General features: G+C 46.4%; 1 protein-coding gene across 2 annotated transcripts in view; it reads right to left on the minus strand.

Annotated features, from left to right (window-relative positions):
- EZR (ezrin) overlaps positions 1-17,375 on the minus strand; it is a 57,506-nt gene that overhangs the window by 9,317 nt on the left and 30,814 nt on the right. Inside the window, exons 4-8 of one of the 2 annotated variants that reach the window (XM_011952769.1) lie at positions 12,588-12,683; positions 10,786-11,060; positions 10,124-10,207; positions 8,977-9,123; positions 1,881-1,977 (exon numbers count right to left, since the gene is read on the minus strand). In XM_011952769.1, coding sequence (XP_011808159.1) covers positions 1,881-1,977; positions 8,977-9,123; positions 10,124-10,207; positions 10,786-11,060; positions 12,588-12,683 — 699 coding nt within the window. The remainder of the gene's footprint in view (positions 1-1,880; positions 1,978-8,976; positions 9,124-10,123; positions 10,208-10,785; positions 11,061-12,587; positions 12,684-17,375) is intronic. The other variant, XM_011952770.1, reaches the window with a different exon arrangement.

The raw sequence follows: 17,375 nt of genomic DNA on the forward strand, positions 1-17,375 counted from the left end.
CGCACATAGCCCTGGAAGAGTGCCTGGGACAGCGTGCCACCAGTGAATATTTCTTTTGCTTAAGAGATGGCTTCACATGAGGCTACTCTATAATAAAGGCACATGCACAAGATGTATCACAATGGCTTCTGCTCGGGGCTTATTATGAAATATTCTTCAGCTCTTCAAGAGATGAACTTATATCAAACACACACGCACAAACATTCTGAAACAATCTAGTCCGGAGCTTCTGCTCTAGTCAGATTTTTAATAAAAGTGTTCTGAAAAGGCAGTAGCATCACAGAGTATGCAGCAGCCTACTGATGAGAGATTTCAGAATTTTCTTGCTCTTCTAAACCGCACCAATCTCACTACCCAAGTGACATGAAGATGCTATGACCCTCCATTCATGGTGTTGCATATTAACATGAACTGCTGCCATGGAGCCTTAGAGTGCATTCAATATGCATTCAATTTTAAATAACTGTGTAACTACCCAGAGTAGCAGCCAACAGTTTGCAAACAGCAGGAGACTTTTTTTTTTTGGAGATGGAGTCTAGTTCTGTCGCCCAGGATTGAGTGCAGTGGCACAATCTCAGCTCACTGCAACTTCCACTTCCTGGGTTCAAGCGATTCTCCTGCCTCAGCCTCCTAAGCAGCTGGGATTACAGGTGCCCACCACCACGCCCAGCTAATTTTTGTATTTTTAGTAGAGATGGGGTTTCACTGTGTTGGCCAGGCTGGTCTCGAACTCCTGACCTCGTGCTCCAGCCACCTCAGCCTCCCAAAGTGCTGGGATTATAGGCGTGGGCCACTGCGCCCAGCCAAGACATTTTTAACAAAGAAAAAGATACTTTCACAAAATTGTCAAGACCTGCAGATTTTAAATTATGCTAGACAAACCTGTATGGGGGGAGAAGTAACAGGACAATAACACCACATACTGTTCTAAGTGGATTTACCATTGCTAAGCAGTACCCAGTCCCAAAAGGGTTAACGGACAACCAAGGTATGGACCACAGCCCATGTTTGCCTCTCCAAGCTTAACACTGTAACTAAGGAACAAAAATTACATGAGAACACAAAGTCCTTTTCAATCTATAATCTTCGTAAAATTCAAAACAGGCTCTAAGGTGGATAACAGAATTTCTTCAGGTGGCAATTTTTTAGAGAACCAGATTTATGATTAGATAACAAAATCCTTACCCCTTCTACAATGCTACAGGTATGTGCATATGTCTCAAATGTTCTGAGCTAACAAAAGCTTAAATGTCAGCAGAATAAATAAAACCAAAACAAATTTCCATAATGCACTGGTCTCTGCAGCTATTACAATCAATACTCTCAGATTTCAGGACATGAAGTGTCGCCTTCTTACTATCTCCTCCCAAAATGACTTCCTGCTAGTGTCACCTGTGTGAGGACGCACACTTCTGACAACAGAAGTGGGTGAAGCCTCGACGAAACCTTGGGAACCAGCAATGCTTAGGTCCAAGTCCGACTGTCCCTATCTTGGGTAAGTTCCAGCACAGCTCTGAAAGGCAAATCTGGCCCTTGAGACTCACAGGTCCCACTGTTGGTCAGGTGCCGGGGAGAGTCCCCACACCCAGGTGCTCCAGGAGGCAAGCTGGCTCTCCACACCAAAAGCACAGCATTTTGGGAAATGCTTATCATTTGGCTAATGACTCAGAACTGCCCTTTTATTCATAAGGAAGATCATGTGAAAAGTTAAGTGGTCTCCACTGCAACAACTGCCTGGCCCACAGGATCTCTGGCCCTCAGTGTAACCACATAGGGAGTTTGGACTATCACCGGCTACTCATCACAGAGAGAAATCTGTTATCCTGACAAGTATAAGAATGAAAAACAGTAGCCCCTGAATAGAATCCTTTGGAACTTACAGGTGCCTTCTTGTCGATGGGTTTAATGACAAACTTTTTGTCATTGAAAGAGATGTTCCTGATTTCACTCCAAGGGAAGCCAATCTTTGGAGTTAACCTGAGGTTAAAAAGAGAAAGTGAATGGTTAGATGTATACGTATGTTCTTGGATTGGCTAAGAGATTCGCAAATCACTTCTTATTACTTCAATTAAAATAATATGCCTCTTAACCCAGGAGGCATAATGTGTTATATGCTATTATCAAATAGTTCCCACCTGTCCTAGGTTAAGCCAAGTGGCTGGCTTTAAGGCATCTGAAACCTTAGTCTGTTCCCATTTCCTTTGGTTTTTCCTCAGTTTGGGGCACCTATGGTTACCCAGGCTGGTGATCTCGAGGTCAACTGCAATTCCTACCCAGGCACCTTGACCCTCCCTCAGGTATCTTCTGCTGTTCATTCCCACATCACATCACCACACTCGCCTACCTCTCATCCTGCCAGAGCCCACTCTCAAGCACTGTGCTGGAGCAGCCCTACTTTCAGTCGGCCGATCTGATTAACTTACTCTCCTCATATGTCAACACAGTTCTTAACTCAGCATCTAAGAGCTGTCAAATCCAGCCCCAAACTCCACGGTTCAGACCCACCTTTCAACACACGGTTCCCTGGGGCTGCCTCCCTTTCCCTTGAGGCCTCCCTTAACATGCAGGCTCTTCTGCTACATTCTGTTTGCTGAATGTTATTTAAGTTACTGATCATTTAGTTCTATGAAACCAACAGGGAGGGCCAAGATCCCATCATGTTCCTAGACGTGCCATACTCAACAGAGCTTGCCAAGAAAAATGGACAAAGGCCTTGCTATGCATTCTGCTCTTCTGGTTTTCATTCTAGTACATGTTCTCCTGGCTGGACAGACATCTTCTAATGTCACTCTCCAACTTCCAGGACAGCCCTCAAACTAACAGCCCTAATGAAAGCCCCACAAGGCCAACCCTACTTAGCCAATGCAATGCCATGACTGGCCAGACTCTGGCTTTTATTAGCATTCCCAAGTTCATCATATGACTTCAAGACCATAATGCTCTGCTCACCTCACGCTTCCCACCCTATTCTTCCAAGACATTTCACCAGGGATAATGCCATTCTGGAAGTAACGACAAATCCTCAAAACCACCGTCCAATAATGCTGCCCTCCAAAACAGTCCTTTCCAACATCCCACAAAAACCTTCATTTTAGAAGTAGCAGGAAAGTCAAGCAATCTATGGCCTACCAACAGCTTCAATACTGATGAGCGATGCAAGTTTCATTATGACATCATCAACTAGATCAAGGCAGTGGGGTGGACTCTGGAGGCTGAGGGCAAACATGTAAGCCTGACAGCTGGCCCTTCTGGGGAACAGCATGGTCAGTCATGGTGTACCTGCAGGAATGATGGCAGGGCACTGACCAGACCATGGTTCTAAATGTCAAAGCTTTTGTATACATCCTTTCTTTCACAGTGCTATGCTCTAGAATCACCAATCCCCATAAAAAACACACCTGGCATTCAAACAACATGAAATGAGTTTGTTCTTTTATCTTCAAGATGTAATTTTCTTCACAGGTTTCACAGCATTGAAGGGGAACTCCAGATACCGCCTACTAGCCCTGCTACTGACTTCAGCCTATGTCCTCCTTACATTGAAAGGCTGTTGAGAGTGGCATCAGGTAGGCATGTGTTGCTTCTGGAGCACTTCCTCCCAAAACACAAGAGCAGCCTGCTGGCACCAACAGAGGAGCTAGGATCCAAGCTCCGGAGGCTCCGCCCACAGCACATAGCACTGTGAGCCAGCGTGCGGCATCCTGAAACTTCAAGGGGCTAGGATCCAGTCTCTATACAGGACTCTCAAAACAGGTTCTGACCTTAGAAAACTTAGGCCTCCAGCTCTCTGGTGTGTCTAGTAAGTTTGTCCTCTTAGGACTTTGAAACCTCAAAAACAATTCATAGCCACTCATAAGCATAATTGCAGTATCAAAATAAAAAGGTTAAACATGAAAATTATGACTCACTTTTGAATTAAAGAACTTCTTTTAATTCTTGACCAAAGTTGGAAAACTAAAGCCCAAGGATTTCCTTTTTCCTAAGAGATCACATATAGGACATGAACAGGGTCCACAGAGAAGGGGGCCACAGGGTTCGTAAGTGTCCTTGCTTAGGCCACACGTTAAGAAAGCATGATTCTCCAATAACAGGGACCAGACAGAGGCCTCTGCAGAAATGGCTGATTCCAGGACTAGTACGGGGAATGCAAAGGATGAACTTGGTGCATCTTGAGGAGCCAGAGAGTAAGGAAGCCTGCAAACAATGCAGGGCTCACACTTTAAGGTGCTCCTAAAGGCCAAATCTCAAACCACCTGAGCAAGAAGATACATACTTGTAGATTATAACCTGAAGACCGAAACACATATCCATGAGTCCATATTAATGTAACTGAATAAATGGAGAAAGAAATTGGCTCCTTACAGAATTCCAATACATGTAAAAAGAAGTTTTTAAAAATCACAATTTCTCAAATACCACAGTAATCTCATCAATGGTAGCTAGAACTAGGATGTTTACATAGTTTAAAATTATCTCCCCCAAATATACTGACCAATTGTAAAGGGAAGGATAGTGATGTCACAGTGAAGAAACTTGGCAGACACCACCTTAACTAACAATCAAAATTAGCACCACCTAAGATAAGATATACTGACCACATGTGCCACCTTGAAAGAGGCCCTGGAAGGGCAAAACAGCATTTTCTTCTCACCAAAAATGTAAAACTCCAAATAATGAGAAAACACCAAACAATCCAAGTTGAAGGGCTTTCCAAAGTCAATGGCCAGTACTCTTCAAAGATATCAAGGTCATGACAAAAAAAAGACTACTATCCTACATCAAAAGAGATGGGGAGGTCTAACAACTCACTGTAGGTGTGGCTCCAGAGAGGGTCTCGGGGCAGAAATAGGACATCAGTGAGAAAACTGATTAAAATGAGAATAAGATCTAGAGACTATTAACATTAATTTTCTGATCTTGGCATTTGGACTACGGTTACATAAGGTGTTGTTTGAGGAAGCTAAGTGAAGGGCATATAGGAATTATTTATACTATTTTTTGGAATCTTTTTAAAGTTTGAAATAATATATATATTTTAAACTGAGATGGGGTCTTACTCTGTCACCCAGGCTGGAGTGCAGTGGCACAATCTTGGTTCACTGCAGCCGCCGCCTCCTGGGCTCAAGTGATCCTCCCACCTTAGCCTCCCAAGTAGCTAGGACCACAGGCATGCGCCACCACACCCAGCTAATTTTTTGTACTTTTGGTGGAGACGGGGTTTTGCCATGTTGCCCAGGCTGGTCTTGAACTCCTGACCTCAAGGGATCTGCCTGTTTTAGCCTCCCAAAGTGCTGGGATTACAGGTATGAGCCACCATGCCCAGCCTGAAATGACTTTAAAATGCAAGAATGGGCCAGGCACGGTGGCTTACCCCTGTAATCCCAGCATTTTGGGAAGCCAAGGTGGGCAGATCATTTGAAGTCAGGAGTTTGAGACCAGCCTGGCCAACACAGTGAAACCCCATCTCTACTAAAAATACAAAAATCAGCCGGGCGTGGTGGCGCGTGTCTGTAGTCCCAGCTACTCGGGAGGCTGAGGCAGGAGAACCGCTTGAACCCAGGAGGCAGAGGGTGCAGTGAGCTGAGATCGTGCCACTGCACCTCCACCCTGGGTGGCACAGTGAGACTCTGTCTCAAAAATAAATAAATAAATGCAAGAATGAATGATTTAAAAATTTCAATCCAAAATATGCAGCTGAGGGTGATAATGTTCTATATGTCTTAAGATTTTGCATTTTTCGGGCATATCTGTCAAAACTCAGCAAATGAACACTTAAGATTACATTTCATTGTATTTAAATTTTACATCAAAAGAACAAAACATAACTAACCTCTAGTATATCATATGCACTTTCATTTTGAGGAAGGATATGGATGCTTGCAATTTTCTTGGAAATGTGTTAGAGGGCCAGAGGGTGACAAGTGATGTGCAGATGGAAAGAGACATGAGACAGCAAGTGAAGCCCTGAGTACCTATCTACAAGGAATTTAAAACACAAGTTCTGTGGCTCCTGTTCCAGTCTCCAAGCTCCCCGTGCGCCCTTTCCCTTTAAGAAGGGAGCCCTGGACCTAGTGCACTTCCAGAAACTCCTACCTACAGAAGTACTTCTATGATGAAATCTGTCCAAAGAAGTATGAAGCTAAGGGGAAAAAAAGTGATTTTATAGGACTACAGACAGATCAGGTTCCTGTAGTTTTTGTTTTTGGTCTGAGAGCGTCAGGTTTCAAATTCTAACGCAGCTAAACTGAACTTTCTCTGTTCACAAGCTTATAATGCCAGTCAGGAGGGCGCTTACCTGTTTTTGCCCTCTTTATACTCCCACCTAGTCCAAGCTAAGGGTTTAAAGAAGGATGACAAATAGTCCTACATGCTCCCACTTAATGGTTATGTGTACAATGAAAAGGGGACCCCAAGAGACAGATTTCCAGCCAGACCCTATTTAGTACTAAACAGGTAAGTGTTTTAATAAAATAGAGACTTTACTTGCAGAGTACATATCTCTTAGAGCTCAATTTCCATATTCAATAGGTTAACTTTCTCACCTGAACAATGTTTCAGGCATATCTAATTCTCCTAGTTCCACTGAGAGAGGTAACAGCACAACAGCTGGCTGTTCTCAGCACTCCTCAGACTTCAGGACAGTCTCCTGCTTATGCTGCTACCAAGTTATCAATATTTGTTCAAAAGGGAAAGAATTTGGGCCTATTAATTGACTGAATATCTACATAAGTGCTTTTTTTGTGAAGAGAGGGGTGTGCCTTCAGGAATGGGGAGAAGAGAGGCAGAAAGTGAGCCTGTCCAACACCCCAGTGTGCTCTGAGGGAAAAGAACCATCTGAGAGAGTTGCCAGGTTCACCGCTCAATGGTGGGGGAGGGGTAGCAGAGAGCTAGACCAGTACTAAGTAGGGTACACAGCCACATTTTTACTTGGAAGAAATGGACACTTAACGTGGGCTGGGGCAGCTACAAGCTGACATCAGCAAGTTCCTGCTCATGGCTGTTTTCCTGCAGGTTGAAAAACCTGTTTGGACAGCCCTGGCCTGGTCACATTAGAAAATCTGGTCTTGTTCAAGAGATTTCAAAGGCAGAGGCAGTTTCCCACATACGTTCCCACGAGGACTTTGTGCACCTCTCCTTGGCATGACTATCTTAAGAGCCACGGCTTCAGCGCTGGGGTCTCCCAGAAAGATGGTGTCCTGGTTCCAAGTTCCTGTATCTACCCACTTTCCCCACTTCTTTAAATTTTTTTTTGAGACACGGTCTCGCTCTGTCACCCAGGCTAGAGTGCAGTGGCACAATCTTGGCTTACTACAACCTCTGCCTCCCAGGCTCAAGTGATCGTCCCACCTCAGCCTCCTGAGTGACTGGGATCACAGGCATGCACCACCATAGCCAGCTGATTTTTTAAATTTTTGGTCGAGACAGGGTTTCGCCATGTTCCCCAGGCTGGTTGAGACTCCTGAGCTCAAGGGATCCGCCTGCCTCGGCCTCCCAGAGTACTGGAATTCCAGGTGTAAGCCGCTGTGCCTGGCTTTTTCCCGCTTCTTTGCCAATGCTACATCCAGCACACTCAGAGTAGGAGCGAACCGAGAGTCCTCAATATCTCATTTCCAGGTTCTCTGAGGAGCTCCTGTCATTCTGACAGGTAAATCACATTGGATCGCGTAACTAACTCCATCCCTAATGGGCACCTTCCTTCCAGCAGACAGCGCCTGCCTCCCTCCCTGTGCAGTATCACCACGTGGGCCCTGGAAGTGAGAGGAGGTTGGGCACAGCTGGCATAGGTCCCTGACCCCCAAGTGAAATAGATCTGTGCCCTGGGTTCTGGCAGGAATCCACATGGTTGTGAATGGAGAGATGGACTCATGTGCAGGTCATTTGTGGAAAGCAGCACCACTCCCTTTGAGAACTCCAGAGAGGATTTTTGGGGAACCTGAGATGTGGTGGAGCTGAGAACAGAAATACCTGAGAACAGGTGAGATGGGTGAGCCTCAAGTGGGAAATGGGGAGAGCCATCATTTCAAGGAACAACATGAGGCTAGGAAGGAAACCAGGTACATCCAGGAACTCTGGGCCACTCTGCTCCTTACGTGGAAAGCAGGAACCCAGGCCAAAAGGCAGGGCTTGGCAAAAAGACCCCAGGAGCATTCTTGCCCTGGCACCTTCTTTGCCAGGTCCCTGAAGCTGGAGGCCATCAGAGGGTTTGTTTAGGGGAGCCCTGCAGAGCAATCAGGCTGACAATCAGGCTGACAGGACAATCGGGGCAGAGACAGTTGTCAGGAGGCAGTCAGGAGCCTCTCCCTTCTCTTTCCAGAGGTAGTTTCCTTCTGCCTCTTAAATTCAGGTATCTTCTGATCAGATCAATCTAGAATCTAGGCTTATGCTGATGTCGCGGACTCACCATGGGAAACCTACCCTCACGAACTAGGATGACTTTCCCTGTTTATCCTCAGCAGAAAGCAGGCAAATGCCCTGTATCCGAAAGCAGGACTGTCTGTCCCTGTGGAGAGGCCTGGCTCTGCTACACTACCTAGCTTGCTTACAGGCCCTCACTCAACAAACAACATAACTAAATGTGAGGTAATTAAGATATCTCCCGCAGACTCCCAGCATTTAGCTAAAGAGTCTACACATACAAGCTATTGTTTACAGCTCTTCAAGTCTCTCATCACACCATCAACATTCTTGGTTGGATTAGCACAAACCTGGAGCCAGGAGTCAGCACTGGAGTCAGCCATCCTCTCCCAGGTCTGAGCCCACTATTGGCCCTGCCCACCATGAGAGAGGATAACCCACACACCTCTGGACCACCCTCTGAGCGGGCCACAGCAGTCCAAAAGCCCATAAAAGATTCCTACTTGGGGATAGTAAGTTGCTAAATAAAAACTTCAAAAATAACCCACAAATTTGCCATTTTGCCACTGTTTCCAGGCCCACCACCCCACCTACTGAAGATAACTGTGAACTTCAACTCACTTATCATCTTTCTCATAAATATTCAGTCCAAGGGCATCAACTCCAAGCCAAAGTTCTGTTCCTTTCTTGTTTTTTATCTCGAAATAGTTGATTCCATACATTTCCAGGTCCTGAGCAATCTTCAGGTATTCCAACATAGCATTATCTCTTAATTGGGGAGAGTGAAACAGGCAGAGTCATTGGCAGCACTCAATATCCAGAACACTAAAACCTTTCCAGTATTTTTAAATTAAGGCGCCTTGTGTAGGATGGGCTCAATGCCGTGTGCTGCGTGCAGACAGGCAGGGGCCAGGCAGCAGACTGGTGAGGAGGGGACCCAGGTAGCCCGGAAGCTATGCCTGGGGTGGGTTCCGTGCTGCCCTGCAGCCTCACCATCAAACCCCAAACTTTCAGGAAGAACTGATTCACATTGGCTTCTCTGACAGGTTTTTTAGTTTTATCACTCGGCACAATCCTCCTTTTTCTCTTGCCCACACATATGTCTTCTGGGACTCCCACAACCCTCCCTCATGGGCTTCGAGTTGTTTTTCTTCCACAAAGGATGCTTGGGCCAGACAGGAAACCCTGAAGCACAAAATCTGAGGCTCAAACCTCAAACAAACTTCAGAGGCTGAAATAATGCAGAGTCGCAAGACTAGGCCAGAGACAAGGCTCTAGGACAAGAACACCCAGAATCTGGTGGTCTGGCTATGTCTTACATTAACAGCCCCACGTCCAGGTTCTCTGACATCAGGATTTCTCACTTGGAATCCTTTTTCATTTATATACACTTTGTAAGACAACTACCTTCATACAATGAGCAAACTAGCGCCTCTTTGACAGAAGAAAAATAACGTGGATTGTAGGTGAACAATGCCCTACTGACTAAAATGAAGTTTAGACATAACACTTTCTACAAAGGGAGGGCGTAAGCTTTTAGAACCTGAAGGCTTGAACTAAACTGTTTCTTTCCCTGGGCAAGACACCTGGTTTTTTTTTTTTTTTTAAAAACCTCTTCCCTAAGGAAACCCCACTTTCAGCTTGGTTCCCTCAAGGTCTTCACAAGGCCTGACAAAGAGCCCTTTAAAGCACTAAGTAGAGTCACAGGAAAAGACACGCTGGAGCGCACGGAGATGGCCAGATCCCAAGAGCAGGGCGCAGCACTCACTTGAGCATCCCGCGGTGTTCCGCATGCCACACCTGGATCCGGTCCTCCCACTGGTCCCTGGTAAGTTTGTGCTGGTCCATGACTCTGGAATGCAAAAGGTAACAGCACTGTCATCCTTAAGGGCTGTGACAGGCAAGGAAGGAGGACCACTTACCACCCACACTCAAACCCTTACTTTCCATTCAAATCAATCAATCCCAAAGAGCTTTGGTTTCTATTTCCTGATGTGTAGCATTTCTATTCATGATGATTAATCTGGAAGACTAAGCATTTTGAACATGAACTCAGGCTGGAAAAACTAAGAAGGTATTTTAAGTGGCCTTTTCTTCCAAATGGGGTAATTTTTGTGACCATTAGTAAATAAAAACAGATTTCACAGGGGCCAACCTATCATAACCCAGGAGGAGCTAAGCAGTCAGGTCGAGAATTTTGCTATGTTGCTGCGTTCCCACAGGACACGGCTGCACTTTAGTTTCCATGAGGAATGGCAGCTCGCCTTCCCTGGCTATGTTTCAGGTCGCTGGTCAGTGCCTTAATGACTAGAGTCCCAGCATGAAGGAGCACTTGACACTGGCAAAGTCCCTGTGTTTCTAATGTAATCGCTTCTCCCTGCCGAGGATGGCATGACTGCTCCTGCCCAGGCCAGGTCACCCTGTGCTCACCTTTGAGGGATCAGCCTCTCAGAGCTGAGGTACCCAGACTTGTGCACTTCTTTGTTGTAGTCCCCAAACTTGGCCTGCACAGCGTAGGACCCCAAGAGTACAGCAGTCTCTGGGGGGCAGTAGATCTCGTCGCTAAGGATTCCCTCCTTCACTTGGAGGAAGAAAAGTTTCTGGGTGATGTCCTGGATGAGCTCCTCAGCCACATCTTCAGGGAAGAACTTGGCCCGGAACTTGAACTGGAGGGGATTCTCCTTCCTGACCTCCTGGGCAGACACCTGGACAAAGCAAGCCACACTCTCGACACAAATCTGGAAGACGAAGGCCCACTGTCCCCAACACAGGCTTCTAACCAAGACTCAATGGGGCCCTCAGGCCAGTTTTCAGGAGGTAATGTCTATTCTTAAAGTAATCTTTTTAGCATTCCAGACAAAAAAAGGTTAGTCAAAACGCCAGATATGGTGGCTCATGCCTATAATCCCAGTGCTTTGGGAGGCCAAGGCAGGAAGATCACTTGAGCCCAGGAGTTTGAGACCAGCCTGGGCAACGTAGAAGAGATCCCATCTCTACAACATTTTTTTAAAAAAGTTAGCTGGGGATGGTGGTGCATGCTTATAGTCCCAGTTATTCAAGAAGCTGAGCAGAAGGAACCCTGGAGCTCAGGAGTTTGAGACTGCAGTGAGCTATGATGGTGCCACTGCACTCCAGGCTGGGTGACAGAGCGAGATCCTGTCTCTTCTTAAAAAACAACGAACTAACAAAAACCAAAAAAAAAAGGCCGGGCGCAGTGGCTCATGCCTGTAATCCCAGCACTTTGGGAGGCTGAGGTGGGCAGACCATGAGGTCAGGAGTTCGAGACCAGCCTGACCAACATGGTGAAACCCCATCTCTACTAAAAATACAAAAAAATTAGCTGGGCATGGTGGCACGTAGCTGTAGTCCCAGCTACTTGGGAGGCTGAGGCAGAAGAATCACTTGAACCCGGGAGGTGGAGGTTGCAGTGAGCCAAGATCGCGCCACTGCACTCCAGCCTGGGCGACAGAGCAAGACTCCATCTCAAAACAATAACAAAAAACAAAAAAACAAACAAACAAGTACTATCACACTCTTGCACTCAGCTGGAAATCAAAGCTACTGCCTCACTAAGCCCTAGTCCTCATGGGATGATGCTATCAGTCCTAGAGAACTCAAATTTGGAAATGACCCCCACAGTGACCTGGAATTTGGTCACATGCCAATAGGGCCCTGGACCCCAAAGCTTACTCTTAAGAATTCCTCCTGCTCCTCCACTCTTCCCCACCTCCCATCATCTGTCTAACTTGTTGCTGTGACTTGGGAGGACAGTGGGGGTTTCGAAAAAAAGGATAATTTTCAAAGAGTTTGAAGAAAAATTGTTTATCTTACTACTTTTCTTTATGGTTGGTTAATGGAATTATCCAATCTTTAAAGTGGGAAGATAATCTGTCACAGGTTCACACAAAGCAATAACAGGTTCTTACGAAATAGTGGATGATTCACAGTTTATAAGATTAACAATCTCATTCAAAAAAACTAAGGTCAACTAAAAGCTTTGCAATTAACCATCATATGCTCCGATGAGTGAGCTGTATGGAGAAATGCCAGGATCTGATTTCCAATCGATATCCCCATTTACTGGAAACTTGCAACCATTTTTGTCTGTAAAAACTTTTACACAAACAAAAAGGAACAGAAAACAAGAGACAGGGTGAGTTCCTCCTGTTTCCTTATCAACAAAGCAGACCAACACTCAATCCACAGTCTGTAAATAGTTAACCCTGACTTACCTTCTTATCCAGCTTCAGCCAGGTAGGAAATCCTTTATTATCCACATACTGGAGGCCAAAGTACCACACTTCCCGGAGGCCGATAGTCTTTACCACCTGCATGAGAGAGAGAGGCCCAACAGTCATGAGAAACTCACTCAAAAGGGCAACAGCTTTTGGCTGTCATTCATCACATGGTCTAGCAGAGTCCCCAGGAAACCAGGACATCTGCTCAGTCCCACCACTGGGCAACACCTTTTTAGCACTCTCTCAAATAACTTGTTACTAACCAAGGCTATTATCTCAAAGCCATGAACAACTTATTTTTAATACAAATTTGAGCAGATTCAGGGTTCTACCTTCAAATCTTAGAAAACCTCACTCCTACTCCTTTCTACTCCAGGATGCTCTCCTGCATGAAATTCAGCAGGTATGGCCAGCACACACGGAACCATGGGAGCCCACAGGCCCCCAGGGAACAGTGCGGTGGGTGCATCCCTGCCCATCAGGTGTGCTCATGTGGAAGACTAAAGTATCCAGCACCACACTTGGGCCTCCTCTGGCTGCCTGCCTCTGCCTCTCAGCCAGCTGGCCCAGGGGTCTGACTTACTAGGAACAGGGACAAAGAAGTCCTAGGAAACGTAGGAAAACAGGCAGTGACAGACTTCTGGGACAGAAGGGTGTCAATGCACAGGGGTGCCCAGAGGAACCTGCACCTTATAGGCCTCCAGAAACGGGACATTCTGATGTAGCAAAGGTAGAATCCTGACCCTAGGTCACAGCAAGGATTTCACATTTTCAAGTCTCTGTTGTGCATTACAGAGGAGTCCTGAGCTGCTTATTCTCATGAGTGTCTTAGAAACAGAAAAGCAGTGATAGTCAAACTTGCCATGGACACTTGTTGAACATCATCTAAACCGAGTCTCAGACAAGTTTGACTATTTCCATATATATAGATGTGTAATTTAAAATCCCATGATATATAATGTTAAACTTAAAAAAAAAAAAGCTACTATCCTTCAAATACATGGTTTCTATCATATTTAATGCCAAAGAGGGTTGAATACATTAGAAATAACAACTCAGGTATACAGAACATTTGCTTAAAGTAAATCCTAAAATTCCAAATTAACTCCTGCTCTGGGCCTGTTTCTTCATCTGAAGGGTGCAGGGAGGCCAGTCGCTCCCCAAAGCCCTAAGAGTCTGTTTATTAAACGCCCAGGACTGACCTGTTCTTCCCCTCTTCCCACTCACCCAAAGGGGATGGGGGCAGGCTGTAACCAAGCTTCTTCATCATGGAATGATAGAAAAAACATTTAGACTTTTTATGCAGTGCTTTGCTCCCAAGTCTTTTGCAAAATCTATGTTTTTTGTTTTTGTGGTAGCAAAGCACAGAGAAAACTGAATTCAAAGACCAGGTTTCTGTATACAGTCTTGCTAATGTCTTGTTCCTCACAAGCCTCCATCTTGTCACCTGATATGAAACCTGCCTGGCCTTCCTCTCTGGGTTGTTTCAAAGTTGCACAAGAGGTCGGGCTCAGTGGCTCACGTCTGTAATCCCAGCACTTTGGGAGGCTGAGGCGGGAGGAACACAAGGTCAGGGGTTTGAAACCAGCCTGACCAACATGGTGAAACCTTGTCTCTACTAAAAATAGCCAGGCATGGTGGCACGAGCCTGTAATCCCAGCTACTCAGGAGGCTGAGGCAGGAGATTCGCCTGAACCCAGGAGGCAGAGGTAGCAGTGAACCGAGATTGCGCCACTGCACTCCATCCTGGGCAACTGAGACTCCATCTCAAAAAAAAAAAAAAAGTTACACAAGAAAACCCCACATGCCTAAGAAATTGCTTGCTCTCTGATGCCATCCTTCACTTCATCCACCCAATTGCAGCCTCAGCCTGCACATCTGAACCAGTTAGAAATAATCTCTTGTCCACTTGACTTCCACTTGACATTAACTGTCAGGCTCTCACGGATTTTCAGGGTCACAGCTCAGGACCCTCTTCTGCATCTGCTATGCTGTGGCCATCCCCCTTCCACAGGGCAAATCACAGAACCTGTGGCCATACTATGCAGTCCAAATGAGAGCCTCTCTCTCTCAGTGAGGCCTGTCCCTGGCTCCCCTAACCTGCGCACACCTTCCTAGCAGGAATTTTCTATCAATGTCCAGGATAACTATGCTCAGAGTGTGTTTCAGAATCCTACTGCTCACATAATGCATTCCCCAAAGGGACACGTTAGAATTAAACAATCTTCCTCTCTTCAGTCCGCTCTAAAAATCAATCCATAGGTCATCTCTACAAGGAAAAAGCCAACATTCCTAGAAAAACACCCCTCGCCATTCCCTTCGTTGGTGAATCCTGACACACCATGGGTGGCGAGTCTCTACATTTGTGTCTACTCCCTAACTCTGCCTCAGAGGTGTTTGGTTTTGTTTGTTTTGGTTCGGTTTGTGAGCCAGGGTCTTAAACTGTTGCCGACGCTGGAGGACAAGTGGTACGATCTTGGCTCAATGCAGCCTCAACTTTCTGGGCTCAAGCGATTCTCCGACCTCAGCCACCTGAGTAGCTGAGACTACAGGCATGTGCCACAACGCCTGGCTAAGTTTTAAATTTTTTGTAGATACAGGTTTTTGCCATGTTGCCTAGGCTGGTAGCCTACAGGAGACTGGGCTCAAGCAATCCTCCTGCCTCGACCTTCCAAAGTGCTGGGCTCAGTGGTGTTTTAAATGGCAGATTTTTAGGAAGGAAAAGGTGGGAGATGTCTATTTAACTCAATCTCAAGCAACAGTTGGAGCAGCTCCTCCCCACTCAGGAGCTTCTGGCATGGGGGGACCAGCTTATCAAAACACCTGGGCTGCAGTCCAGCCCTGGCTCTGTCCCTCAATGTGGCAGCTGGCCCCGGATGTTCTCCATCACACTGAAGCCCTGGACTAGGACCCAGGAGTAAAGCAGAAGTACTTCAGGGCTTGACGCTGGCATGGGGGGGGGGGGGGCGCTGCAGGCGAGAGCTGAGTAACAAAGGGATATTGGGGGAGGAGAGCTCATTACTTTACCTCCAATCTCTTTCAAGCTACTCCCTTCAAGACCTTATTTTCAGTGACATCCAGGTCCAGGAATGAGCTTTCCATCAGAAACTTCTCCGTAACTATGACCTAGTTTTTCCACTTATCCTAGGGCTTCCAACCCTGCTTTAAAGTTTTTGCTCGAGAAGGTCTCATTTATAGGTAAGAACTCAGGCGCCAGGAGGCTAACCAAGGGAAACACTGGCAGAACCAACACCAGAAGCCAGGGCCCTACGCAAGTGTGCTGTACAGGGTTCAGCTGGCAGCACTCAACTTACTTCAGGATTCTCTTTCAGGAGAAACCTTTAAATTTTTACCCCAAGTCCAGCCTCACCCAGAGTAGTAAATATCTTTATCCCTACCAGTTGAGGCAGACCCAGGAAATGACCTCAAAATAACAGTGGAAGCTGTCATGATGATCGGCCACTGGCACTGCACTTACTCTGGGGGCATCCACCTGGGCACATTCTGGCACCCGCATGCTTTGCTGCACGGAGCCAGCCCACTGCTGCTGGGCACTCCTTTTTGGAGTGAGAGGGAGATATGATCGAGCATGGGTGGAGTCTCCTGTGGTCTAAGTGTGCTAAAATTCTCCCTCCTAGGTTTCCCAATCACCACCCACTCTAATTTCTGGGTTTGGTGCTAGAACACAGAATATCACTTCTACCAGTAGGGCCCGTAGGGATGGTTCAAAGGACTTGCAACTCACACCTGGCCCTGCTCCTCTACTGGCCCCAGAGAAGAATCCATTTAGTCCAGAAAAGAAGATCTTGCTTTCTTTAGAGCTTAGAACTGCTCCACAGAAAAGTTATCATAGCCTTCATGGTGGCTCACCAGTCTTACTGAAAGCGAACTCCATGTCTCACGAGGAATACGCAGCAATGGGGAATCATTCTGCGCCACCCATCTCAAGAAAGAGTTTTCGCTGGCACCTGAGTGAGCTCACAGACGCTGAGAGCGGGGTGGATGGGCCTTGCAGTGACTTGCGTTACTGACTACTGCCACAAAGGTCCTTTCCACTCCACAACCTCTGGCCCACTTAGTTCACAAAGTCAAGCAGGGAAACAGGAGCAAGAGGGGAGGGAAGAGGACTGTTTTCTAACATAAACCATAAGGTGAGATCTATTAGCTCTATCCATTTCCGTCTGAGGGGATCACTTATAATAAAACGTGTTCAAAAAGCTTTTTACCAAAAATGAGCATTCTTTAGTGGGGTATGACTGCTGGAGTGGAATATCTAAAGTGTTTTCTTAAGAAACAGAAAACACCGTTAAATATCAAAAAAGATAAGAGAGATCAAAGAGTCTGACGTTTTGAAACTGTGAGGTGTTGGACGGGTGCTGCCCTGGTGCCTTGCCATGCACAGGGCACTGCTGTACATGTCGCAAAGCTGGTTCTGCAGTGAACTACAGGAAAGAGTTGTAAATAACGCAAGTGCAGCAAGCTAAGGCCCATGGACCAAATCTTGTCTGCTATTTGTGCAGCCCATAGGCTAAGAATGAGTTTACATTTTTTCAATGGTGGTGATGGGGAAATTACATAAAAATATCAGTGCCCAGCCGGGCACAGTGGCTCATGCCTGTAATCCCAGGACTTTGGGAGGACGAGGTGGGTGGATCACAAGGTCAGGAGACAGAGGCCATCCTGGCTAACACGGTGAAACCTCGTCTCTACTAAAAATACAAAAACTAGCCGGGCGACGTGGCGGGCGCCTGTAGTCCCAGCTACTCGGGAGGCTGAGGCAGG

Source organism: Colobus angolensis, unplaced genomic scaffold (genome assembly GCF_000951035.1).
Source record: "Colobus angolensis palliatus isolate OR3802 unplaced genomic scaffold, Cang.pa_1.0 Scaffold35, whole genome shotgun sequence".
Classification (NCBI taxonomy): domain Eukaryota; kingdom Metazoa; phylum Chordata; class Mammalia; order Primates; family Cercopithecidae; genus Colobus; species Colobus angolensis.